This window comes from Cavenderia fasciculata (genome assembly GCF_000203815.1).
Source record: "Cavenderia fasciculata unplaced genomic scaffold Scf_EU5ZYIE02H8LDV-5, whole genome shotgun sequence".
In the NCBI taxonomy this organism is placed as follows: domain Eukaryota; phylum Evosea; class Eumycetozoa; order Acytosteliales; family Cavenderiaceae; genus Cavenderia; species Cavenderia fasciculata.
Window position 1 is genome coordinate 1,360,664 of NW_004457639.1, and position 27,458 is coordinate 1,388,121.

The 27,458-nt window shown below is 35.1% G+C and overlaps 9 protein-coding genes across 9 annotated transcripts; all 9 read left to right on the forward strand.

The window, feature by feature from the left end:
- Positions 1-1,575: 1,575 nt before the first annotated feature.
- On the forward strand, positions 1,576-5,579 carry DFA_10381 (ankyrin repeat-containing protein; the record flags this gene model as incomplete). Its single annotated transcript, XM_004354229.1, has 5 exons — positions 1,576-2,173; positions 2,261-2,415; positions 2,511-3,032; positions 3,129-3,313; positions 3,899-5,579. 5 exons carry the CDS (start codon positions 1,576-1,578, stop codon positions 5,577-5,579), a joined length of 3,141 nt encoding a protein of 1,046 aa, XP_004354281.1.
- A 363-nt stretch (positions 5,580-5,942) lies between these two features.
- DFA_10382 (uncharacterized protein) lies at positions 5,943-10,209 on the forward strand (the record flags this gene model as incomplete). Its single annotated transcript, XM_004354230.1, has 9 exons — positions 5,943-6,199; positions 6,310-6,577; positions 6,672-7,663; positions 8,229-8,528; positions 8,616-8,789; positions 8,873-9,140; positions 9,215-9,734; positions 9,912-10,021; positions 10,123-10,209. The coding sequence occupies 9 exons, from the start codon at positions 5,943-5,945 to the stop codon at positions 10,207-10,209; spliced, it is 2,976 nt and encodes a 991-aa protein (XP_004354282.1).
- A 333-nt stretch (positions 10,210-10,542) lies between these two features.
- Positions 10,543-11,402, forward strand: DFA_10383 (uncharacterized protein; the record flags this gene model as incomplete). The annotated part of the gene is made up of 3 exons (XM_004354231.1): positions 10,543-10,766; positions 10,842-11,015; positions 11,099-11,402. The coding sequence occupies 3 exons, from the start codon at positions 10,543-10,545 to the stop codon at positions 11,400-11,402; spliced, it is 702 nt and encodes a 233-aa protein (XP_004354283.1).
- Positions 11,403-11,507: 105 nt separating this feature from the next.
- Positions 11,508-13,906, forward strand: DFA_10384 (uncharacterized protein; the record flags this gene model as incomplete). The annotated part of the gene is made up of 3 exons (XM_004354232.1): positions 11,508-12,314; positions 12,602-13,286; positions 13,452-13,906. 3 exons carry the CDS (start codon positions 11,508-11,510, stop codon positions 13,904-13,906), a joined length of 1,947 nt encoding a protein of 648 aa, XP_004354284.1.
- Positions 13,907-14,389: 483 nt separating this feature from the next.
- DFA_10385 (uncharacterized protein) lies at positions 14,390-16,120 on the forward strand (the record flags this gene model as incomplete). The annotated part of the gene is made up of 3 exons (XM_004354233.1): positions 14,390-14,568; positions 14,661-15,478; positions 15,579-16,120. 3 exons carry the CDS (start codon positions 14,390-14,392, stop codon positions 16,118-16,120), a joined length of 1,539 nt encoding a protein of 512 aa, XP_004354285.1.
- Positions 16,121-16,751: 631 nt separating this feature from the next.
- DFA_10386 (uncharacterized protein) lies at positions 16,752-18,366 on the forward strand (the record flags this gene model as incomplete). The annotated part of the gene is made up of 3 exons (XM_004354234.1): positions 16,752-17,525; positions 17,632-17,913; positions 17,977-18,366. 3 exons carry the CDS (start codon positions 16,752-16,754, stop codon positions 18,364-18,366), a joined length of 1,446 nt encoding a protein of 481 aa, XP_004354286.1.
- Positions 18,367-18,668: 302 nt separating this feature from the next.
- DFA_10387 (deoxyribonuclease) lies at positions 18,669-21,635 on the forward strand (the record flags this gene model as incomplete). Its single annotated transcript, XM_004354235.1, has 6 exons — positions 18,669-18,799; positions 19,418-19,983; positions 20,044-20,106; positions 20,462-20,982; positions 21,043-21,311; positions 21,617-21,635. The coding sequence occupies 6 exons, from the start codon at positions 18,669-18,671 to the stop codon at positions 21,633-21,635; spliced, it is 1,569 nt and encodes a 522-aa protein (XP_004354287.1).
- A 131-nt stretch (positions 21,636-21,766) lies between these two features.
- DFA_10388 (uncharacterized protein) lies at positions 21,767-23,245 on the forward strand (the record flags this gene model as incomplete). The annotated part of the gene is made up of 3 exons (XM_004354236.1): positions 21,767-22,173; positions 22,231-23,028; positions 23,230-23,245. 3 exons carry the CDS (start codon positions 21,767-21,769, stop codon positions 23,243-23,245), a joined length of 1,221 nt encoding a protein of 406 aa, XP_004354288.1.
- A 428-nt stretch (positions 23,246-23,673) lies between these two features.
- Positions 23,674-25,781, forward strand: tipD (autophagy protein 16; the record flags this gene model as incomplete). The annotated part of the gene is made up of 5 exons (XM_004354237.1): positions 23,674-23,951; positions 24,068-24,512; positions 24,597-24,691; positions 24,763-25,590; positions 25,691-25,781. 5 exons carry the CDS (start codon positions 23,674-23,676, stop codon positions 25,779-25,781), a joined length of 1,737 nt encoding a protein of 578 aa, XP_004354289.1.
- Positions 25,782-27,458: the final 1,677 nt, after the last annotated feature.

Below are 27,458 nucleotides of genomic sequence, written 5' to 3' on the forward strand. Positions count from 1 at the left end.
CTGCTTTATAAAATGGTTGTGGATTATTAAATTTTGTTTTTTTTGAATTTTTTTGTGACATGGCTCGATTTTGTGTCCGAGGACTATTCACCAAAAACTGACCACTTCAAAGATGTACATTGAAAAGAAGAACCTCCTACACCTACCCAGAATTCAAGGGTGACAACGACAAACAATACAATGATATTATCAATATTAATATTAATATTCATGGTGTACACAAAATGGAAATTGCATTTCTCAAATATGCAAACACTTTTTTATTTATTTTAATTTTATTATTGTTTTAAAGATAAATCACCTGACTTGAAATTAAAGAGAGAAAGATAGAGTAGATTATTATTATTATTATTATTATTATTCGATTCCATATATCTATTTTATTATTTTCAAAGAACATGAAGGATAGCGGGTGTATCTGAGAGGAGCTGATTTTTTACAACAGAGCTAGAATCAGCTTTTATTTGAATTTGGCAGACTTGCCCCCTCAACGTCATGAGTGAATTGTGTTTAGCAGGAGGAGTCATCCACAACTCATACTACTCTACTCTTATTCTCCACAAATATAAACACATAACTGCTATTATATATATCTATCTACTACTCTCTCACTACTCTCTCTATTCCACAGTTTATTTTTTACACAGTTAGAATTATAGTGTTTTTTTTTTTGGAACCCTCGATTCAATCTTGCCTTTGTTTCAAATCACTATTATTATTATTTAGTGATCCATACCATCTATTTATTTATCTCTCTATTCGTGTGTTTAAACGACCGACGATTATTCCAACCAACCCAAGGACCTCTTGCTTGACTTGTTTGACGCCCAGAGACCAAAAACCTCATCCCCAAACTTTTTTTTTTTCTTTTAATTTTTATTAATAACTCTTGTTGCCCATTTTTCACCTCTCATTCAAACTCAACTCCCCGTTCTATATCTATCTATCTCATCATCGTATCGTATTTCATTCATCCATCCATTCATTCAATCATTTATCATCTATCATTGTATTAGTATTATTTACTCGCCATCTAAAGGAGGAAAAGAAAGGTTTATCAACAACCATCACAACAAGACAAGAGTTAATCGTAAATCTTAAATTACAAAAAGGAGATCTCACACCTTACCTTACCTTGTTCATTCGTTCATCCATTCATTCATTCGATCCTTAATCAACCAGTAAAAACAATCACAACAACCCTTCAAAACACACACACACAACAAACACACTCACACAACCATCCCAACCAACCAACCAACCAACCAAAAACAACAAAACTCTCTCACAAACAACAACAAAGAGTAGTAGAGTGAGTAGAGTAATACAATAACAATAGCATACCTACAACAACAACAAGAAGAGAGAACAGTAAACTAACAAACATATTACACATCATATATTACACAGACAGAACATACAATATCAATCAATCAATCAAATATTTGAACAAAGGAAAAGAAGAAAGGAAGATAATCATACACTAATAATTGGGAGAGTTAGTTCTACTATCTAGAATATATATATATATAGAAAGAAGATAGAGAGTAGTTTGTATTGGAGAGAGAGAGAGAGATGAGTGAACCAACACCAACAAAGGAAACGGGCACTACTTTTGTAGCCGGGTCACCTCATGCGCCATCTGTTACTACTTCGAATCCCCCATCTCCATCAATGCACCGATCTTCTAGAGCTTCTACTACTCCAGTAGTAGCTGCTGCACCAGCACCAGCTGCAACTATATCTACTTCTCCTCCTAGCGACACCAACAATAACAATAATAATGTATCATCATCATCAAGTACTACTGCAGCGGCAGTTACTACATCCTCCTCTACGACAACAACATCATCACCAAATTCACAAAGTACATCATCATTGGCAGCATCTTTATCATCGACGACGACGACTACTACTACAACATTAGCAACACCAGTTGGATCGGGTAACTTGGTCAATAACCTTCTTAGCGTATCGAATGCATCTACATCGTTGGTATCAAGTACTGGATCAATTGCCACTCTTACCTCATCCACCTCTGCAGCCGCCGCAGCAGCAGCAGCTCTCGCAGCCAACAACTACCACACCGAAGAGTTTCAATTTGCACTAGAGAATAAAAAGACTTTGAAACGTCTACTAAAAATCTCTAAACATTGGACTGATTCAATGAAAGGTAAAGAATCAATCAAACAAGATACATACAAATACATATATACATATATATATAACTAACCAACTACTTTGTTTAATATTTCTTTAGTATACTGTCAAAATTCACATTTATTCTCTGAAGAATTAATTAAACAATCCGATCAAATGATTGGCTTTAATCAACAAAAAGAAAAGAATCTTGGAAATAATCTAGCTTATTTTGGTAATACTATTAAAGCTGTTAATAGTGTTCATGATCAAATGGTTTGTATACTTAATATATATATATATATATATTATATAACTATCCATCTTTTAATAATATTAATGTATTCTTTTATCTTTTACTTTCTTTCTAGTTGAATGAAATTCAAGATGTATTTATTACACCAGTTGCCAATTTTGTTGATTATGACTTTGCTGAAGTGGTAGACTCACACAAACGAGTATCAAAGAGCAAGGAGGATTATGATATTGCGTTGGGTAAAATATCGGCATCGATTAAAAAGAGTAAGGCGGTTGATGAAACTAGACTATTTACATACGAACAAGAGTTGGAAAAGTTAAAGGATGGATTAGAGGGCCAAAACAAAGAGCTAGAGGTCAAACTCAACGAACTGTCACACAAGAACGAAACCAAGTATTTGAAATCAATGTTGCATTTTGTCAATGCTCAATACCTCTTTTTCAACCGTGCCTCCAAACTCTATGCCAACCTCAAGCCACGTATCGAAGAACTTGAACGTTATCTCGAAGAGATTCAACCACCAAAGGTCGTCGAAGGTCATCTCATGAAAAAATCAAAACAAGTAATGGGTGGTTGGAATAAATGTTGGTATGTCTTAAAAGATGGAATGTTATATTGTTATAAAGGTAAAAAGGTAATGTATCAACAAAATATAAAATAGAAAATAGAAAAGAAAAGAAAATATGAATATTAATATTAATATTAATATTATGTTTTGTTTTGATTGTAGGAATTCCATCCAGAGAATGCATTAAATATTTTATTATGTTCGGTAAGATTACCACAATTAATTATGGTATCACCATCTACATCGAATTTGGCTACTTCTTCACTTGGCAAATCTGAAAAGGAAAGAGAAAAGGAAAAGGAAAAAGAAAAGGAAAAGGAAAAAGAAAAGGAAAAGGATGAGAAAGAGTATAATTTGCGTTTCGAAATCTTGCATCCTCGAAAGAAACAACCGATCGTGTTGCAGGCCGAGAGTGAGGAGGAGAGAGACCGTTGGGTCGAGGCTATTCAACAGGCCATTTCCAACAGTCTCAACAGCCAGTCGCTGGAAAAGTCGACGAGTGGCGTGATGCTTGCCAAGCCAATGTCTGCGTCGTCGGTGAGCTCGCAAATCTCATCGACTGGCACGGATGAGGTCAACCAACAGATTGTGCGTATTTTACAGCGTGTGCAGGGTAATGGCGTGTGCGCTGATTGTTCGAGTGCCGACCCCGACTGGGCATCCATTAATCTTGGCCTGCTCATTTGCAAGGTGTGTAGCGGCGTGCATCGATCGTTGGGCACGCACATATCCAAGGTGCGTTCGCTGACACTCGACAAGTGGTCGCCCGACAACATCTCGCTCATGTGCGAGATTGGTAACGCGCGTTTCAACCAGTTGTACGAACACCAGCTCGGCGAGACGACCAAGCCCACCGACAAGAGCGACCGTATGACCAAGGAGGCGTATATCCGCAGCAAGTACAAGTCGCGCGACTTTATCACCAAGTCTAGTTTGTCGGTTGACGAGCTCGGCAAGATGCTCGGCGAGCTCGCTGCCTCTCAGTGTCGCGACGTCGTCCGCTACATCCGTCTCATGGGCCAAGGCGCCGACGTCAACGCCACCGACGCAGACGGCCGCAACACTCTCCACCACTCGATCTGGCGCTCCGACGACATTGTCGTGCCCGAGCTCCTCCTCCAAAATAGTGCCGACATTACTGCTACCGACTCGCGAGGATGGACACCCATGCACTATGCCGCCTTTTTCAACCGTCCCCGTTGCGCTCATCTCCTCATGCGTCGTGGATTCGACTCGGTCCGTGCCAAGCACCGCGACCATCTCGGCCGTCTCGCCATCGACTTGGCCGTCCTCAACCACTCCAAGGAAACGGAAAAGATCCTCCGCGGCGAAGAGCTCCCTCTTGGGCTCACCATGGACGCCATCGAAAACAACACCGTCGTAGCCTTTGAGGCTAGTACTCCCGTCTCGACCGACTTTCCAAAAGAAGAAATCCTCTCTGAAGACGACGACGACAAAGACGAACCATTAAACCCAAAGGACGATCTAGACAGCTGGACCTCAGAGAATGAAAGTGTCGGTCGTGCAAGTTTCTCAAATGAACAAGTCACCGGCGGTGATGGACAACAACCAACCGTCCTCGTCCCACCAACAACCATAGTCAACAACAATGTAATTAATAACACAAAAATAGATTTAAATAGTTCTTTTAATAGTAGCCATAGTGGTAGTTTTGGTGATATCAATACGTTGGCAGCAAACACTAATAGGGGAATAACAGAATCATCATCATCATCTATCGATGTCCCTGTTATCAATGTACAACAACCAAATAATAATAACAATGCTACTACTACTACAGCTACAGCACAATCAACTACACCACCTCCACCAAACGGTCCACCTCTATCAGTTTCACAATCCAAACTAAATCGACCAAAATCTAATCGTAGACCATCGATCCTTGGAAAGGCCGGTAGAAACACACTCAGATTGGTCAAGAACAAGTTTGGTGGCAAGCAAGCCAACGAAGACATCAAAGAGGGTGCAGTAGCCGCCGCTGGTGGACAGCCAACCGAGGCCAACGAACAAAGCGACGATGAATCTGGTGATGAAGATGTTACTGAAGCTAATCCAGGTGGTGATAATGTTGGTGAAGAGCATACTTCTAATAATCCAAAGTTACTCTCACATAGAGAGTCGTTGGATAGTGTGATTAGTACTGCTAGTACCAAGAGTCGTACCATGCCTGCAGGAGGGTCATCCTACTCGTTGCCACCTTCACATACATCGAGTTACAATGATCTCACTCAGTCCACTCAAGAGGCAGAGGGATCACCAAGCAAACAACCACACCAACCAACTCCATTTAAAATATTCCTCAAACGATTCAAGGGTATTAGTGGCGGAAGCAGCAAAAAGAACAAGGACAAGTCTGCCACCACTCCACCACAACAACACGGTGGATCAGGTGAAAAGACTGACATGTCTACCGAATCATCTCAAACTGATGATGGATATGACTCTGCCGATGAATCATTAAGAAGTGAACGTGGTGGTGAACCCGAAAAAGAAAAGGAAAAGGATTCAACCGATACAACTGCAACTGCATCGACTCCATCGAAAAATCAAAGTCAAAGTCAAAAAAGCATAGTCACAAGAATAGTGATATAACAAATGCCTCTTCAAATACCTCACCTGCCATTGCCCCTCAAACTAACCCATCAAACCAATCGATTGAACCAATTGGAAATTCAACTGCTTCATCTGCCAGTTCAACTATTTCACAATAAGATAATAATAATAATAATAATAATAATAATAAGAGTTTTACACTAACCAACCAACTATTACTACAAAACAAAACAATTTCAAAAGAAGAATGAATCCATCAAATCCTTATATAATAATAATAATAATAATAAAAAAACAAAAAATGAATCAAAACAAAAAAACATTAATTGTAATAGTAGTAGTAGTATACTTACTAATCAATTTATCTCATTATTATTAGTATTATGTAGATAAGATAGATAAATGTATCTCATGTGTATATTTGTCAAAATATTTGTAGTTTGGCAAAGAGATTTGAAACTAATAGTTACACCCTTTTTGTCTATTCCCACTGTACCAGTAGTAGGACCATTTCTCGCAAGTGTATTTGATCTATTCTTCCCCAAACCACCTGAAAAGGAGATGGTTTCAAAAGAGGATTTGGAAAAGAGATTGGATGAATTTAGAATTCAAATGGAAGGTATCATGGATAAAAAGATTGCCGAGAGTGAAGTTCAAACGTATGTTGTCTGTCTATTAAAATTAATTAGATTACTATCGCAAATCATTTTGAAGTATTTATTAATTACTTTATCTTTTATTCTCCATTTTTTTTTTTTAATTTATTTAGATGGAAGAGAATTTGTGAAGCATTCTTTAAAGGATTGGTTGATAATATGGAAGTATTGAGAACCAAGGTTGGTGTATTAAAGATTCGTTTAAGAGAAGGTGAAGCTGACAGTACTCTCAAGACTTATGTTCGTGAATCTTTTGAATCTCTCAGAGTCCAAGTCAAAGCAATCATTCGATTCTGTGGTAACCATGCAATGGTTGATAACGTAGTCCCATACTATTTAGATAGTTTATTCATCTATATTGTTGTCATGGCTAATTTAAATGTATGTCTCAAAAAACCAACTTTGTTGAACTTGGCGAATTATTTTTTTTTTGATATTAATTATTTAATTTTAATATTTTAAATTTGTTTTATAGGCATTCTGGTATCAATTAGAAGTTGATGAATTATTTGTAACTGGGTATCCAGGAACTGAAGAGGATGAAAAGGTTGAATCATTTAATGAAATGGTCGACAAGGTGTTGGTGAGAGCTGTCAATGATTTGGCTATTGCTGGATCGAGATGCCTCAGAGACAAAAAGACTAAGGAGATGGAACTACTCAATGAAAAAGGGCCATACATTTTAAAGTATAATCAACTCATGTATCCAGTCCAATTGATTGAACATCCTGAAAAGATTCGTCGTCTCTACACATCATTCCAAGAAAGAAACCTAATTTTCGAGCCATCAAACCTTCCCAATATTACCAAACCCTATATTTATCGTTTCGATGCTGCCTTTTTCTACCCACCCTCATGTTGGGATTACGATCATGATGGTAGAGATATCCCCAAGTATGTCGAACCATTTAGTGGATGCACTGGTGTTTATGATCTCGGAGACTCCTGTCTCCCCATCAAACTGCCAGCCAAGAGATGGGTACAACTTCGTTTCTATGGTATCTTTTACAAAAAGAAAACCACATTGGCTGTGAACGATGCACCTCTCGAGTACAAGTTGGATGTCCCAATGAAATGTGTCGATATGGCTACCGAGAATGGTCAATCCGAGGCTGGTCTCATCTACACCAAAAAGATGTACACTGATTTCATCCGCGTTTCATTTATGTCGACATTTGAACCAACCACAGGGTTCCCTGAGATATCAATGACATCACTCTTTGGTAATAATAATGCCAATATCGAACCAGTCAAAACAGCCCAACAACTGATCGATGAAAAAAGAATTGAAAAGATCTTGTTTGTCGAGGTCATTGTCGCCGATGCATCAGAACCTGCTCCTCCAGTACAAGATCAAATGGCTAATGATTTTTATGGATACTATCTGCCACCTCCTACAGAGACTGGTTCTGGGTTGCCTAGATTTCCCGGATCGGGATTGTATGGCCCAGGTCCTAACCCTCCAATGTAACTGAATCAACCAATTTCAAAGTGACAACAGATTTCAATCATTCCCAATAAATAAATAAACATTTTAATTCATTCATTCATCAAGTCTAATACAGTGTGCTCTGTATTTATTTATCTAGATTTATACTTTTAAAAAAGGCGCCAAAATGGTTGAAAATTTTTTGAAACCAAAACCAACAGTCAACAATCTGCAGTGTATATCATCGTTAAACAAAGAGAGTTTGTAAATTGGCACAATGATGTAATTAATCTCCAATCAAATGATTCTTTTACGTCAACCAACCAAGATTCGAAAAATATTTGTAAGTTGGTAATGGGAGGGGTTGCGATCTTAAACCTTACTTATCATTATAAATTTCGGCTGTCCATCTAACTTTATACTTTCTCTCATCGCATCTATTTGCAAACAAATGGTTACGGAGGAGATACGAAATTAATTAATTTTGCCAAACTACAAATGTACTGCTCTTCTCTTGTTGCTACAAGAGTTATCTCTCGTTGACTATTTAAACATACTTGGAACAACAAAACTGGTTATATTCAGTTTATCTTTTTAAAATAGTAGTAGCAGTAGTAGTAGTAGTAGTAGTAGTAGTAGTAGTAGTAGTAGTAGTAGTTATTATTATACATTTTTAAATATGCCAAAAGTAGGAAAATTTGCAAAAGCTAAAGGAAAGTTTATTAAATCATCCAAAGATAAACTAAGAGCTAAAAAGGATGAATTTGTTCAAAATCTAAAGAGTGATCCTTTCTCTTGTATCAGTGCAAAGGATATCGTTGACTTTTGTCAAGACCCAGAAGGTGTCATCAAGAATCTTGTCAATGATCCTGATCTACTTCCTTCACTTGTCAGTGGTGCTTTGTATGTATCATTAAAAAAAAAATGAAAGATTAATATATTTTACATTTTAAATAATATTAATATTCTTCTTTACGCATTAAAAATTAGATCATTAGTACCGGTAGTAGGACCATTACTTGCAAGTGTATTTGATCTATTCTTCCCCAAACCACCTGAAAAGGAGATGGTTTCAAAAGAGGATTTGGAAAAGAGATTGGATGAGTTTAGAATTCAAATGGAAGGTATCATGGATAAAAAGATTCAAGAAAGTGAAGTTCAAACGTATGTTGTCAATGATCATCTCATCATTTAAAATAGTACATTAATTAATAATTATTATTATTTTGTTTTTTTTTTTAAAATAGATGGAAGAGAATTTGTGAAGCATTCTTTAAAGGATTGGTCGATAATATGGAAGTATTGAGAACCAAAGTTGGCGTATTAAAGATTCGTTTAAGAGAAGGTGAAGCTGACAGTACTCTCAAGACCTATGTTCGTGAATCTTTTGAATCTCTCAGAGTCCAAGTCAAAGCAATCATTCGATTCTGTGGTAACCATGCAATGGTTGATAACGTAGTCCCATACTATTTAGATAGTTTATTCATCTATATTGTTGTCATGGCTAATTTAAATGTATGTAAAAAAAAAGAATATTTAATATTCTGGAAATGTGTTAATTATATTTTGGTTTGTTTTATTTTGAATAGGCATTCTGGTATCAATTAGAAGTTGATGAATTATTTGTAACTGGGTATCCAGAAACCGAAGAGGATGAAAAGGTTGAATCATTCACTGAAATGGTTGATAAGGTGTTGGTGAGAGCTGTCAATGATTTGGCTATTGCTGGATCAAGATACCTCAGAGACAAAAAGACCGATGAACTACAACTCATCATTGACAAAGGACCACAACTATTAAAGTTGAATCAACTCATGTATCCAGTTCAATTGATTGAACATCCTGAAAAGATTCGTCGTAGATACTCATCGTTTGAAGATAGAGAGGTCGAAGTCATCGCGGAAAACCTTCCAAATAATGACAAGCCGTACATCTATCGTTTCGACGGTGCCATTTTCTACCCAGCTCCAAAACAAGATTATACTTTTGGTAGAGATATTCCAAAGTATGTCGAACCATTTAGTGAATGCACTGGAGTGTTTAATATCAAAGGTTCCTGTCTTCCCATCAAACTGCCAACCAAGCGATGGATTCAGCTTCGTATCTATGGTATTTTTTACAAAAAGTTGACAACCCTCCTGATCAATGACAAACCTCTCGAGTACAAGTTGGATGTCCCAATGAAATGTGTCGATCTGGCAACTGAGGATGGCGAGTCAGAAGCTGGTCTCATTTACACCAAAAAGATGTACACTGATAATGTTGTAGTGTCATTTGATAATGTAGAGGCCGAGAGACCAGACACTGGCAGACGTGAAAAGATCCTATTTGTCGAGGTCATCGTCGCCGATGCATCAGAACCTGCACCAACTAATGTGGTTGTAGAACAACCAAATGTCATAATAATGATCCCTGGAAATTAAAAAAACTAAAACACAATAAACCAAAATCAACATTACAATATATTATATAGTATTTAACTCAATTTAAATTCTAGAGATGGGGTGACAATAGGGTAGCTGAAAAGATTAATCAGCACATGGTTAGAGTTAGTGGTTACCTTTTAAAACTTGGTAGGGTTTAATTTAGTAAAAATTCCTTAAATGACAAGGTTACTTGTAAACTGGCAATGAGATTTAAACCCCCTTCTCTATTCGATTTCATATCCTTCTTCTTTATTTTTACCCTATCAAACCGTTACAACAAAACCAAACATCAATTAATTTAAATGATTAAACTACAACTTTAATGTACATTGTAGTTGAACTGCTAAAATGTACTTACTGATCCTCACAGGCACATATTGCTTTTTTAAATAAAAACCACTCCCTCTAAACCTTTCTTCTTTCTATTAGTATTTAATTATTTTTTCTTTTAATAATTATATTTTAAAACTAAATAATCATTGTTTTTAAGTATGCCAAAAGTAGGAAAATTTGCAAAGGCAAAAGGAAAGTTTATTAAATCATCCAAAGATAAACTCAGAGCTAAAAAGGATGAATTTGTTCAAAATCTAAAGAGTGATCCTTTCTCTTGTATCAGTGCAAAGGATATTGTTGACTTTTGTGAAGATCCAGAAGGTGTCATCAAGAATCTTGCCAATGATCCTGATCTACTTCCTTCACTTGTTAGTGGTGCTTTGTAAGTATCATTAAAAAAAAAAGATTACTATATTTGCATTTTAAATAATATTCTTCTTTACGCATTAAAATTTAGATCATTAGTACCAGTAGTAGGACCATTTCTCGCAAGTGTATTTGATCTATTCTTCCCCAAACCACCTGAAAAGGAGATGGTTTCAAAAGAGGATTTGGAAAAGAGATTGGATGAATTTAGAATTCAAATGGAAGGTATCATGGATAAAAAGATTGCCGAGAGTGAAGTTCAAACGTAGGTTGTCTGTCTATTAATAACAATGATATTCGAATATCAATAATTAATTAATTATTATTATTATTTCTTTTTTAAAATAGATGGAAGAGATTATGTGAAGCATTCTTTAAAGGATTGGTTGATAATATGGAAGTATTGAGAACCAAGGTTGGTGTATTAAAGGTTCGTTTGAGAGAAGGTGAAGCCGATAGTAATCTCAAGACCTATGTTCGTGAAGCTTTTGAATCTCTCAGAGCACAAGTCAAGGGTATCATTCGATTCTGTGGTAACCATGCAATGGTTGATAACGTAGTCCCATACTATTTAGATAGTTTATTCATCTATATTGTTGTCATGGCTAATTTAAATGTATGTCAAAAAAAAAGAATATTAATAATATTCTAGAAATGTGTTAATTATATTTTGGTTTGTTTTATTTTGAATAGGCATTCTGGTATCAATTAGAAGTTGATGAATTATTTGTAACTGGGTATCCAGCAACCGAAGAGGATGAAAAGGGTTGAATCATTCGCTGAAATGGTGGACAAGGTGTTGGTGAGAGCTGTCAATGATTTGGCTATTGCTGGATCAAGATTCCTCAGAGACAAAAAGACCGATGAACTACAACTCATCATTGACAAAGGACCACAACTATTAAAGTTGAATCAACTCATGTATCCAGTTCAATTGATTGAACATCCTGAAAAGATTCGTCCTCTCAACACATCTTTTGAAGACAGAAATGCATCACAAACTCCAGTCAACATACCTAATATTTCCAAACCCTACATCTATCATTTCGATGGAGCCTTTTTCTACCCCATGATTGGTAGTGATTACATGAAAGGTAAAAGAGATATCCCCAACTATATCGAGCCGTTTAGTGGATGTACAGGTGTGTATAATCAAGGGGGTTCAAAACTCCCCATCAAACTGCCAGCCAAGCGATGGGTACAACTTCGTATATACGGTATCTTTTACAAAAAAATGACCTCATTGAATATCAATCACGTTCCCCTCGAGTACAAGTTGGACGTACCAATGAAATGTGTCGATCTGGCAACCGAGGATGGTCAATCAGAAGCTGGTCTCATCTACACCAAAAAGATGTACACCAATGAAATTCTAGTGGCATTTGGATTGTGTCGTGACAATGTTAGACGTGAAAAGATCCTCTTTGTCGAGCTCATTGTCGCCGATGCATCAGAGCCTGCTGGCCCTGAAACCAGTGGATTAACAACGTCTTTAGGTTTGAGATCTGGTCCTTCAATGTCTGCCGGCCCCCCTAGAGGATATCCACCTCCAATGCCAATGTATGTATAAAAAAATAATTATCAATGCCACCAGTGCCAATTGTTGTGGACCAGGGGAGTGAGATGCTATGGTCAAAGCACACCAAACAGAGGTAATCGTTTCATTATGGTTGCATCAATACCCGAAATGGTCCTCGTCGATTATAATGATAGTTATCTTGAAGGTACCTCTTATTCTCTAATAACAAAAAAAAAAAAGCCAACAAACAGCGACAAGAAACCCATTCCAGGTCAGCATCATTTTATACGAATTATTCAATCTCAGGTATGATTTCTTTTATGAAACCCTAGATAAAATCGTTGAATGCCAGGGCTGCAGCTCTCCCAATGTTTGTTCAATTCACCAACATGTATCTCGGTTTCATCCTTGACCAAATCGCCGACTTCCATAACTTCAATTATACGCTTGTACAGAAGAACAAATTGCGAGTTGAACTGTCCGAATGGGCTGCCATTGCCAACACCGATGTCAGGGAAATCTATTCTAATTACACTGCCACTTTCAACAATGATGCCAGGCTGGAAGCCGACGAGTTCAACCAGATTGCTCAGTATATCTCTATGACGGGACTCGCTGTTCACGATCAAGCCTATTTCTGGGAATACTTGGATCCTATCGCGTATCCCTACGGTGCTCCACCAATTCGAACCATTAATTCCCCACTTGTCGGTGCCGACATACTCCATTCTGATACTATTTATGGTACTAGCAGTACAAGTATGTGTTATCATCCTAAACTAAACAACTATAGCAACGGTAGAGACTATCTCTATCCATCTCTTGATACCTCTACCATGACCATGACCATCTATTTCACCAATAGAAGTCCTCGTTCCTCCAATCCATACACTCAATGGCGTATCGACTATAGAAACTCCAATTTCGTAACAATGGGTCTACAAGTCAACACTGATGGTGCCTGTATCTATGGTATTAATGCCGCCGGTGCTAGAAATTCAGCTTATTGTCTTGATGGTGACTACTCCAACTCTTATCCATCATGAAGTAAGTTTATTTATTTATATATATATCTATAAAATCTATAGTCACAATATTTATGTAGTTTATTTATTAACATCTTATTTTTATTTTTATTTATTTTATTTTCTCTCTTTAGATTCCTTCAAATTCCACCACCAGGATCAAGTAATGAAGATGAAGGTGAAACAGAAGTTGTCTATCGTTCAGCAACTGGAGCTGTCATTTGGGGTAGATTCAAGGTATCTGAACTATACCGCAACCAAGCAATGTATCCAGATGAAATCGCCAAAAATTACTTGGGCTCTCCTTTCTTCCTTGCCTCGTTTGAACCAACCAGCTATTCCCTCAAGGATATCAAGGCTAACACAATCATTACCCAATCTCCAGCTTGTAAACAACGATGCAGAAAGGGATGGTTAAACAACGGTGTCTTCCAAATTATCTATGCCACCAGTTCCAGCGATTGTGGACCAGGTCAGTGGGATGCTTTCAACATTGGTTACGTCAAACCAAACAGAGGTTACCGTTTCATTATGGTTGCATCGATGCCCCAAATGGTTCTTGTCGATTATAATGGCTATTATCTTGAAGGTACCTCTTATTCTACAGTTTAAAAACAAAAAAATACCAACCAACCAAAAAAAAAAATACATTTAATTTATTCAATCAATAAATATAATATTATCAACAACTTAATCAACATCAATATATAATTTCTTTTTAACAAACTGTATAATTAATTTTATCACTAACTTTTCTTGTTCTTCATATTACTCTTTTTATGAACTTTACTCATAGCTTTCCTTGAAAAAAACTATTTTTAATTTATTTTATTGTTCCTGAGATCATGAGATCAACACATCGACAACAATGCGCGACCCTATACGACAACAATCCTAGTAGGGATGTTCGTTGTCAACAATCTCCCTTTTAATTTAAAAATAGTTAAGGTGTGGTGTGTGTAACCAAAGAACAGATGTGAGCTAGAAGGTGTAGTGCTTTTGATGGTATGAATTAGTCTCATCAAGAGGGACTAGTTATATTATAAATTATTGCTCTCTTTTTCTCTCTTCTAAATTATTATCCATTCTAGAAATATGGATAATTATCAAAACAAATCATCATATGATAAATTTGAAACAAAAGAAGCAGATTTGTTACTGCCAATAAAAGATGAGGCAATAGTAAAAGAATCATTATTAAGAGAGAAAATAGGTATGCTCCTATGTTTGGTATTATTTCTACTTCAAGCATATGCTCAAACATCTTTTACAGCGTATGTATAAATCATATTAAACAATGAGCACACACACAACCCTTGAAAATAATATTAACCAAACTATATTTATTTATATTTTTTGTGTTTAGATGGTTAATGGAAGAATATGCATTACACAATTATCCAAATAGTTCACAATCACAAAGAGATTCAACGGCATCACATTATCAATCGATTAGTGATGCTTTGCCATTTGCATCTAGTTTTATAGCGTGTCCGTTGATTGGAATGGTTGCAGATCGAAAAGGACGAAAGATCTTGTGCATGTTTGTTTTATTCACAGCGTTGTGCGACTCGATCATCACCATTGTAGGAGTAAAATTTTGGTTGTTGTGGCCAATATACATGTCAAACTTTTTTGGAGGCATCAGTCTTGCCATTGCACCCTTGGTCTTTGCCTACTTTGCTGACATTACAACAAAGGAGGAGCGTCCAAGTATCTACGCATTGATAGGCATGTCGCAAGGAATTTCAGCCTGTCTAGGGCCACTCATCGGCATGGGCCTCATGGCTTGGCTCCCCATCTACACGCAATATTTTAGTTGTGCCTGTCTCGTGTTGGCAATGGCAGTTCTCATCCCATTAAAAGAGTCGTACCATTTTAGAGAAGGTATTCGAATTTCCAGAGACGATGAGCCAGTTGCACCAGAAGACGCGGCTGCCAATGGATCAAGAAATCCGTTTGTGGCAGTCGCCAGTCTCTTCAAAGTTGGTAAATTTGTTGGTCTCTATTCATTGGTCGCGTTTATCTATTGTTTCTCCTATATCGATAGTTTAACAACACAATATAATTTCACCAATGTAAAATTCAACTGGGGACCAACTCCAAATAATATTCTTTCTAGTGCCGTTGGTGTTGGTGTTTTCGTTTGGAGTATAATATTAAATTGGATATTAAAATCTAAATGTATGAAAAACAAAATAATATTAATAATAATAATAATAATAATAATAATAATAATAATAATCAATTTTAATTATTTAATACTTTTCTATTATTATTTTAGCTGAAAGATCAGTTACAATGTTTGCTTTTTTAGGAGTTTCAGCTTGTCATCTATTATATGCATTTTCACAAAATCAATGGATGTATGCAGTATTTTTGTGTGTTGGCTCCTTTACTACATTGATATTTAATAATATTCAATCGACCATTTCCAAAGCCGTACCTAATGATATGCAGGCTACTGTATTGGCCGGTGTATCATCACTTGGGAGTCTTTCTACCTTTGCAGGAGCATTGACAATGGAAAACCTCCTTGCCTATTTCATTTCAGGTAAAGCCCCCATTTACTTTCCTGGTATGAATTATATACTCGATAGTGGTGTCATGTTTTTAGCATTCCTACTTTCATTGGCCCTATTATTTATTTATCCTCGTGGATGTAAAGAGGAACTTGGTGAACCACTAAAAGATGACAATAAAGTGATTGATGAAGAACAAGAAGATCTCATCAAAGATAATAACAATAACAATGGTGAAATATCAAACTATAATTCAATCAACGATGATGATGATCATAATCCAACAGATATTTATAGATCATAAATATTTAATAATAATAAAAGTTATAGGTTATATAATATATTAATATATAACTATATAACATACCTTTGGTCAATCACATGATGATCTTCCTCTTTTGTTATTCTCTTTACAATGTCATTCGACAATATCGTGATTCTCTTTATCTTTTCGACTTCAGTCATACATATAACAATAATTATTTAGTGGGGGTTCTAACATAAGTACTGAAGAGAGAGAGAGAGAGGGTGAAAAATAAATACTCAGTAGAGAATGGTCACTAAGAAGGGGGTACTTAAATTTTTTGGTTTCAGTAGAGTAATTTCTTTATTAATATTTTATTGGTCGCTCTCTCTATATACTCCTCTTTTTTAACCACATTTTGTTTACAATCTATCCATCATTAAATTTATTATCATTGCCTTCTTTTTTTTGATTATTTTTATTAAAGTGTCCACCACCTCACCATTTAATATTAATTTTAGTCTTCTCTCTCTCTCTCGATAATATATTATTATTATTAGTATCTTGTTTGTCCTATCTCTTCTTCTTCTTCTTCTTCTTATTTTCATCATCAATTTTTTAAATTCTATTAATTAAATCAACTTCAACTTACATTACTTTACTTGTCTTTTTTTCATAAAAAAAAAATAGGATGACAACTTCTTTATCAGTAGCTAAAAGAGAAAGGAGTAGTAATACTACTACATCTGCATCTGATTATCATTCATCGAGATTTGATAATCCGGTTGTAGTTGTTCCAGAAGGAGTTGTTAAAAGAAAGAAATTAGACTCTCTGTCGTCACCAATATTTGGCACCTATTCTTCGCCAGTCAAATCAACTCCAATCGATGTGGATGAAGCATCATCGTCGCAACGCATCAAACCAAATGTATCGTTCAAAGCTAAACCTACCTTTGTTGATATCCCATCGTCACCCAAAGACACGCTTTATCCAAGTCTCTCGGACAAGCAACAACAAAAGAGCAGTCCTTGTGTTATGAAATCGATTGGCACCAATACTGTAGACAAGTTCATGGCCGATGAAGACATGGAATCTGAATCGTCCGATGTCCTTTCAGAGGTGTGCTCTGAGACTTCTTCCACGACCACTGCAGGCTGTTCAAAGGATCTGCAACACGCCAACAAACAGTTGCTCAACGCCGACGACACTGAAGTACTGACTCACCAGATTGAGCTGGAAGAGTCAAAGTCGACCATGTTTGGTCTGCTACAGTGCACCATTTGCAATCAACTATTACTAAAAAATCCGCTACAGTGTTCCAATGGTTGTTTGTTCCATGAAGATTGTATCAACATGGTGATCAAAGAAACAAAGCAACGTGAATGTCCAAAATGTCATACTCCAACCACCACATCTAACCTTTCAAAGTGTACATTCTTGCATGAATTTATTTTACATTCATCTGTATGTAATAATATATATATAAAAAAGAGAGAGAGAGAGGGTGAGTTTGATATTCTTGAATATATTTTATTAATATGTGTACGTACATGCATATATATATTTGTAGGTAAAATGTAAGAATTCCTTTTACTTGGATAATGAAGGATTCAAGAGTGATCCCGAAGGATGTAGTGAGAGTGATTTCTTGCCAGCAATCATTGGTCATCAACAAAAATGTGGCTTTAAATTGTTGACTTGTGAATTTAGTCAATGCTCATCCAAACCAGGTGACGATGATATCTGTCCATTGATTAGAAGAAAGGATCAAGCAACACATTATAAATCATGTATTCATAGAAAGATTAATTGTACTCTATGTTCAATGGAAATTACTTTTAAAGAAATTGATGTATGTTAACAAATAATAAGATATTGTTAATAATGTTTTACTAACCATTAATATTATGTTTAGCCACATGGTGAAGAATGTCAAATGGCATTGATTGAATGTCATCAATGTGATACACATGTTCTTCGTATGGATTTGGATAAGCACATTCAAGAGGAATGCTTGGAGACTGTGATTGAATGTCCACATCAATTCTGCTCTGATAGAATCAAGAGAAAACACAGAGACCATCACATGAAGGATAATGAATTGAAGCATCTTCAAAACCAAAACTATGATTTAACCAACCAATTGAATCATCTTCGAACCTCGTTTAGCCATAGTATCAATGAGACGAATAATAGTGGTGGTTCATCTACTGCTTCTACTTCTCGTTCTACTCACGGTCATAGCCGTTCAACTAGAGGAAGTGATAAACCAAAGGTTAAACAATCTGGTTGTGTCATTAATTAATTGATTCAATTATCACCATCATCATCATCATCATTTCTACCTACTTTCTTCTTCTTTTAACATAGACCTGTAAATATTACCATTTTATTCTTCTTCCTCCTCCCTCTTCTTGTTTAATACAATCAGATTATCTGTTTTAGAGTTTCTTTCAATGTAAATAAATAAATAAATAAAAAAATAAACAACTATTCAAAATACAAACATTGAGCAAGCAAGATCTTTTTTGTTTTAGAAAGATAACAAATTGAAGTAAAAGATATCTTTATATCTTTCTTCTTCTTTTTTAACCATTACTGCAGAGGATGGGTAATATTAAATCAAAGACATTACCAAACTATTGTTTATACAAGATATTAGAGCATTTGGTGAATGAAAAGACAAGTTCGTTTAGATGGAGATTAAGTTTAGCGTCGATATCAAAAGATGTGATGACGTATGTTCGAAACAATCTAAGACACGATCACATGTTTGAGACGATATCGCGACACCCTGATCTCGAGCGACTCGTCAACCACGTGGGGAATTGGTGTTGCCCGATAGGTAGAATAGGTAATCTTCGCAGGATTATCACTGCACACGGCACTCATCTCCCCATCAACGCTCATCAACTGACGTATCTTGCGACAGTTGATCATATGGAGTTTGACGGGATGGATCAGGATGACATAAAGATGCTTCTGCCGCATCTGATCAACGTGCGTACCATCAACATTTGCTTTTACAACTTTGGGCAACCCGATGTTATTCTCGGGCTCCTTTTGATGGTAAAGTCAACGGTCACCAAGATAAAGACAACAACACTCGGTGAAGAAGAGTTGATGCGCGTGCTAGGAGACTACGTCACTGCTGACGATTGTATCGGACTGCGGTCTCTGGTCATACAGCCACGCACAAAACCCAACATATCGGCACAGGCTCTCGCCACTAAAGTATATGCGCCATTGTTGGTGAATCCGCAAACGAGTGCTGCGTTTGCTCGGACACTGACATCGCTCAAAATCATTCATCATCACATGATCGAGTTTGATTTCCTCTTTGAGCATTTAAACAGACTCGACCATCTGTCGAAACTGCATCTCCTACAACTTCATACAGTGCCAGGCGGATCAATCGCATCACAAGAGTTTGTATATGCATTCAAAGCATATTATTGTGCTAATCGCACGATAACCAACCTCAAACTTGACTTTCAATTCCCATCGGATTGTGACGAGACTACAAGTTTATATCGTGTGTTTAGGGATAAACCAGAACTTAAGCGACTATCAATCAATCTAAACACGAATCATCCCGAAACACTTGACCCACTCCAACTCAACGCCAACTTGTATAAATTAGAAATCATGGACTTGCACAAGGACACCAATCTATCAAATACTCTTGATCCCCTTGTCAACACACTAGAGCATCTATCAGTGCCCACCTCCTCTCATTCGGTCTATCGATTCATTACCACTTCAACTGTACTTTACCAACTTCGTATTGGTCGATCGACTCAAGTATCCGATCTCATCGAATCACTTAGATTAACCAAATCACCACTTACCATTCTAACATTAGATGTTTTAACATATAATGCAATGGGATTATCTTTAAAATTATTAAAAACTATTAAATGTAAGTAGAAATATATCTATTTTTTTTAAAGAGATAAATATTAATAAATTTTTAATTTAGGTATTCCAACTCTACAATTATATACAACAACACCTGCCATTTATCATGAACATGATAAAACTTGTAAATCATTTTTTGATTTTAAAAAAGTACATATCCAACATGATTTGGTAAATTTGTATAGAAAAAAGTAAATCCAAATATAAATATAAATATACCATTTTTTGTAATATTATAATATCTTGTAAATAAATTCACCCAATTATAATTAGTAATAAATTAAATAATTTAAATCGAAATAAATTTAAATTGTTTTGAAATTATGTTGAAATTTCGATCAATTGATCGCAATCATTTTATATCTTTTCACAACAATGCAATTCATAGATATAGGTGTAAATTTAACAGGTATGATGATGATGGTATATAGATAAATGAATGATGATGAATCTAACAACAAATCAATTGATTTGTTTAGATGATATGTTTAAAGGAATTTATCATGGTAAATCAAAACATGATAAAGATTTGGATGATATTCTATCAAGAGCATGGAATGTTGGAATGGATAGAATCATGATTACATCTGGGAGACTGTCAGATGTGAAAGAAGCAATTGCAATCATTGATCATTACAATAGTGGTGTGAGTGGTGAACAACACAAGAATAGATTATTCACAACGATTGGTGTACATCCAACAAGATGCACTGAAATTGAAACATACCCTGGTGGATCAGAAGCCTACTTTAAAGAATTGATTGAATTGGCAAACAACAACAAAGACAAGATTGTTGCAGTTGGTGAATTTGGTTTGGATTATGATCGTCTTGAATTCTGTCCCAAAGAGACACAAATCAAATACTTTGAACTACAATTTCAACTAGCTCAAGCTACCAACCTCCCCCTCTTTCTTCACCTACGTAATGCTTTTGATGACTTTATCAATGTTATTGAAAAGTATCGTCATACCTTTAAATTTGGTGTTGTTCATTCATTTGTAAGGAAACAAAACAAACAAATCGATTCTTTTTACTGAACATATTCTTTATACCTATAGGATGGAAATGAAGAACAAGTTAAAAAGATTACAGAGATGGGATTACATATTGGAATTAATGGTTGTTCGTTAAAAACAGAAGATAATTTAAACTCAATGGCATCCATACCATCCGACAGATTATTAATTGAGACTGACGCACCTTGGTGTGATGTAAGAAAGACACATGCAGGTCACAAATACATTACTACACAATTCGATACTGTAAAGAAAGAGAAATGGCAACCTGGTAAATGTGTACAAGCTCGAAATGAACCATGTAATATTATGTAAGTAGAGTAGTAGAGTCGTATAATAATAATATTTTACTTTTTTTTTAAAATAACTAACAAACGATCGATTTGATGTAAAGTAATATACTAGAGGTAGTAGCAGGACACAGAAAACAAGAGAAAGAAGAACTAGCAAAAATAATCTATAATACAACTAAATCAATTTATTTCCCTTCCTCTTAAATATATAAATAATAAATAGAAAAGAGAAAGAGAGAAAGAGAAAGAGAATATGATGATTGCCAATACCAATAACATAAATATTTTATTTTATTTTTTATTAATTTTTATTATTATATTAGTTTTTTAATGAAAGAATGAATATTTGCAGACAGGAGAGGTTGGGTGACGATTCATTACGTTCATTTATTAATTTATTATACTCTATTTATTTGGGATGTTAGAAAGATAGCTAGATAGATAGAAAGAAAGAAAGAAAGATAGAGAGAGAAATGAAGAAAGGAAAGAATAGTTATATGTTGTTGGCAAATCAACATGCACATGAAGATGACGACGATGATAATAATGATGATGATAACAACAACGATATAGACAGCACTGTAAATAACAATAAAGATGATCAAAGTAGTAAGAGCATACCATCAACAGATGATGATGATGACTACGATGAGAATGGTCATAATAATAGTGGCAATAATAATGAACAAAGAAATTTATTAAATAATAATAGTAGAAATAATAATAATAATAGTTTGATAATGGATGAAGAGGAAGATGAAGAAACGGAAAGAAATGTTATATTGTTTAGTAATAGGGATCCTTCAGTATCGATATTTGCAACACCTTCAAACAACCCATCGATACAAAGTATGGGTGGTGGTACTCAAGGAGGAGAAAGGTTATTATTTAATACGAGTGTAACCAATGATTGGAGTCGATTTGTTTTAAACAACAGTTCGACAAACAATCAGTACAATAATCACTTCCCATTCCCAAGAACACCAAGTTCATCAAACAATTATTATCCATCCGATGATGATGACGATGAAAATGATGGACACCACACAACCATCGATATGAACCAATTACATCGTCATTTTATTAATTCACCTCCTATGAATGGCGGCGGTGGTCGTCATACTACTACAACAACCTCTACATCTACTTCAAGACAACTTCAACCACAACCTGCATTACAATTAAAACAAGGAGAAGCTATTATAATTAGTGAACCTGGAGGTTATGGTAATAATATAGTTGTTGGATTCAATGATAAACGATTCAACGAGCTTGGTCATGACGGCAGTCACAACTTGGCAAGTTATTTTAAGAATATGGCTGATCCCTCTTCAGTATCTTCTCAAACCACCACTTTAAATGCTGCATTTAGACAAGCTGCGGGAGACGACGGTGCCGCCGCTTTGGATGAAGCATCGCGATATCTATCAGAACATCGATACGGAAAGGCAAAGAAGCTATTATCATCGATTACACTGGGTGAGATATTGGCATGTGCCATGATATCACTAGAAGTTCCCATTGGACTGATATTCTTCCTCTTGGTATTCATCGTTGCAGCCGATGTTGCTGTATTCTACACTCTTGCAAAGAACAAGCTCACATTCATGTCCTATATCATTTTTGGATCGGCTACCGTTGTATTCATGGCTGGTTTCTTTATACCTATACCATCGGTTATCTCTTTAATTAGATTAATCGTCTTTATGGTATCATTAAATGCAAGAAGGGAAATGTTAATTAATTTACAATATCTATCTTAATAATAATTAAAATAATAACAACAATCAAATAATAACACATTGTATATATAAAAGTAAAAGTAATTGTAAATATTAAAAATCTAAACTAAACTTTAAGGTATGTTATTATATAATCAAATCATAATAATAATATTTCAATATCCTAATTAACTTAATTAATTTATTTATTTTAGAAATAGCAAACAATAATAATAAAATACTCTATTTTATTTATGTTTCTACATTAATTGTTATGTTTTGCCATCTCATGACAGACAGGCACCGACGGATCAATTCTTCTGGATACCGGTGAAACTGTGTTTGGGTTTCTATCTTTGGCATCCAAGGAGGGTTCTAAAACCTAAAAAAAATAAAAAAACCAAATTAATTATTGTAAACCTTGAATTTGAGCTTTTTTAATCATTCATTCATTCATTATTCTCACCCTAATATCGGCTATAATATTAAAACGTTATATATACACAGATACATATACATACATATACATACACTCAAGTTAGTTTGTTCTATTAGAATCATTCATAGTAGTTGATATTACAAGAAAGATAGAGAGAAAGAAAGATATATAGGTGTTCCTTTTTAAAAGGAGAGATAGAGAGAGAAGAGAAGAGAAGAGAATGACATTCTATTCATCTGTGATATCGACAGCATCACAATCATTTCATTCAATTACACCATGGAAACAATCGATTGTACTTCAATTGAATCATCGAAATAATATACAAACCAATGCAATGGCCGAAGTTGTAAAGAACTATCACGACTTGTTGAAGCGTCAAAGAAGTTTGGTAGACCTTAATCAAATCTATGAAAAGGAGATTGTAACTCTAAGAAATGAGAAGCGAGGTGATAAAGGTTCTTCAAATAATCAATCAACTAATAATTCAAGTGTTGGGTAAGGAGGAGATATTATCTAGATAGTTTAAATAATGATTGATTATTGTTTCTAACTCTCTCTCTTTCTATTTCTTTCTATTTCTATTTCTTTATTCTCTCTCTCTTTCAATTTAGAGGATCAATGTCAAGAGGTAAAACAATTGAAGAATTGGAAAATAAGATATATAAATTACAAGAAGATTTGACAAGTAGTTATAAGAGGAGTGCAGACAATGCATCTAGTCTTTTATCGTTGACAGACAAGAACAAGGACCTTCAAAACGAATTGATATCAAAGGATATTGAGCTTGAAAAGGTTCGACACATACTCAATGGCAGTGAAGACAATTACAAGAAATTGGAATATGTCATCGAGGAAAAGACAACGGTCACTCAAATCCTAAAAGATGAACTGTCGGCACTACAAGCAGAGTTTTTACACAATGAAAGCAAGGTAATCAAGTTGGAACAGGAAAATGGTGAATTACTTGAACGTTGGATTAGAAAAAAGAATGAAGAAGCCAGTAAAATGAATGAAGCAAATGATTTCTATCATAGAATGGTTGAACAAAGAGAAAATGTAAGTATAAGTAAAAGTAATCAAAAAAACAAGCAAAAACCATCATGTTATTAATCAATCATTCATTCCCTATGCTATCTCTAGTTTAAATCAAGTGACGAATTTATAAATATAAATAATATACCAAATCAAGAAGTTAGACTTGATTTATCTGGTTTATCTTTAATGGAAAAACAAGGGTAAATATTAATATTATATTATATTATAAAATGATTATTTAATTAATATTAATATTCTTTTGTTTGTTTAGAGCACCACAATCAATGTTACCATCAAAATCAAGAAAGAAATGGGTAGCACATAATTCAGAGGTATATTGTTTGGCATATAATTCGACGGGACATTTATTTGCAAGTGGTAGTAGCGACAAGAGTGTCAAGTTGTGGGATGCATTCTCGGGCAACCACAAGACCACTTTGTTGGGTGCATCACAGTCTATCATGGCTGTACAATTCTCACCAAACGACGAACACATTCTAGGCACGAGTAACGATAACTCGGCACGTCTGTGGAACGTCGAGTTGGGACGACCACGTCACACACTGACTGGACACATTGGTAAAGTGTACACGGGTAAATTCTTTGCTGGATCGGACAAGGTCGCCACGGGTAGTCACGATCGTACCATTAAACTATGGGATTTGCAAAAGGGGTATTGCAACCGCACGATATTCTGTTTCTCGAGTTGTAATGATCTATTGCCACTGAGTGGCGGCTCGACCATTGTGTCTGGTCATGTCGATCACTCGATTCGTTTCTGGGATAGTAATACCGGTGAACCTATACATGTGTTGACGGGTGTCCACGAAGGTCAGGTAACTTCCATCTCACAGTCACTCGATCCATTCACCATTCTCACCAACTCGAGAGACCATACACTCAAACTGATCGATGTCAGAACCTATGAAACCATTCGTACGTTCAAAGACCAAGACTACCGCAACGGTCTCAACTGGACCCGTGCCGCTTGGTCTCCCGACTCTGCATACATTGCTTCTGGATCAATCGATGGTTCAGTTTGTGTTTGGAATGCTCATACCGGTAAAACTGAAAAAATTATTACTAAAATTCATAATACGTAAGATCAAAAGAAACAAAACAAAAGAAAAAAGAAAATGTACATTTTTAAAAAAACTAACAAAATATTATTATTATTATTATTGTTATGATTTATATAGTGGATCATCTGTTTGTAGTGTAGTTTGGAGTCCATTGGGTAATTCATTCTTGAGTGGTGATAAAGATAAGAATATAGTTTTATGGGATTAAAATCATAGATCCCAAAAGTACTAGTTCTAACAATCAATCAATCCATCCACCATCCATTGTAAACAATATATATTTTTTTCCAAACAAATCTCACAACCCTAACCCTTTCACCCCAAAATCCCAATAGTACTACTTTGTATACAACCAACAACAACAACAACAACAACAACAACAACAATAACTATAGATAGATAATATTTATGATCATTCAATCAATCAATCAATCCAACCAAACAACTTTCTTTCCCAGTTTACACTTGAATTAATTAAGTAAATTAATTCAAAAAAAAAACTATTTCCTTCTTTACGACCTAACTAAATAATAATAAATCATTATACACACTTTTTACTAAAATTATATAAATCGCATCGTCAATCTTTTGATTTGTCTGTTGTCCCGGCTGGTCGACTCTCCTGCTCATTATTTTATTGAAAAAAAGGAATTTACGATGAAAACTTTTCGTTGCACTGGGTGACGAAAATCCCTTTGTCGAAATTGGACAAAGACCTCGTCCTGACATCATCAAAAAAACAGAAGTGCTCAAAAAAAGAACACATAGAGTAATCCCTGGAATATTCTTTAATAATAAAGAAGTAATTAAACATCTTCCATTTTTGTTGTGTACCTTGTAGTCGTGACAAGAGACTTGTCTCCTCATTTATCTTGTGCATTTGAAATCAAGTATAGTTTTTTAATGTGTGTGTCCCTTTTTCTAAAGAATCAACAAAATAGATAAATAGATTAGATAGATAGATTGATTGATATTAGTACAAGATATTAGATAGTTAGTTAGTTTGTAAATATTTACCGATACCGAAACGCGTTGTTTCAAATCAAATCAAATCAAATTCAATGTAAGTGAGACTCATTTATTTGGTTCGTGACGGGTTGATTGATTAATGGGGTGGTTGGGTTATCCCACCTGCGAGCAACGAACCCGAAATCACTCACAAAGTGATCACTGAATTCGGAACACAACCAAAGATATTTGCAGATAGATCCTCTTTTATTTTTAACTTTTTGCTTTTTTTCATCAACTTTTCCTTGAACCTGTCTCTCTTGTTCACATTATCATTGACATCATCACCCACACATACACCAATAATAATAATAACAAATTATCTCTTTTACCCAGAAGAATAACATAGATAAAACAAAAGTACAGTATCATTCATACATTCATATTATCTTCACCCAGACCACGACCACATCACATTTATTGCGTTGTGCATCTTATTCCAAATATTTTTCCAAATTCTCATAATGCTTCACTGTGTCTCATTTAAGTAGAGAAGAGGAGAGGAGGACCCTAACTAGCCCCAGCAAAACAAAGCTAGTAAAAAAAAAGAAATTAAAAAGTTTTTTGTTTTTCGATCAAACAACAAACAGCAGTACTAATAATTAACTGACACCAACAACACCCAACCAAATAACTATATATTATTTAAAGTTGACTTGATTGTCAAATCAAAGCAAAGACAATACCAACAACAACAAACAACAAACAGACAATAATAATAAGTCTTAGAATATTCAAAAATATAATCGTCAATAATAATAATATAACCCAAAACCACATTGTTATATATATTAATTAAATACTAAAAGTAATAATAGTGACCAGAGATAGATACAAAAGTAGATATTTTAAAAACGTTTCGATTCATTGTCTGTTT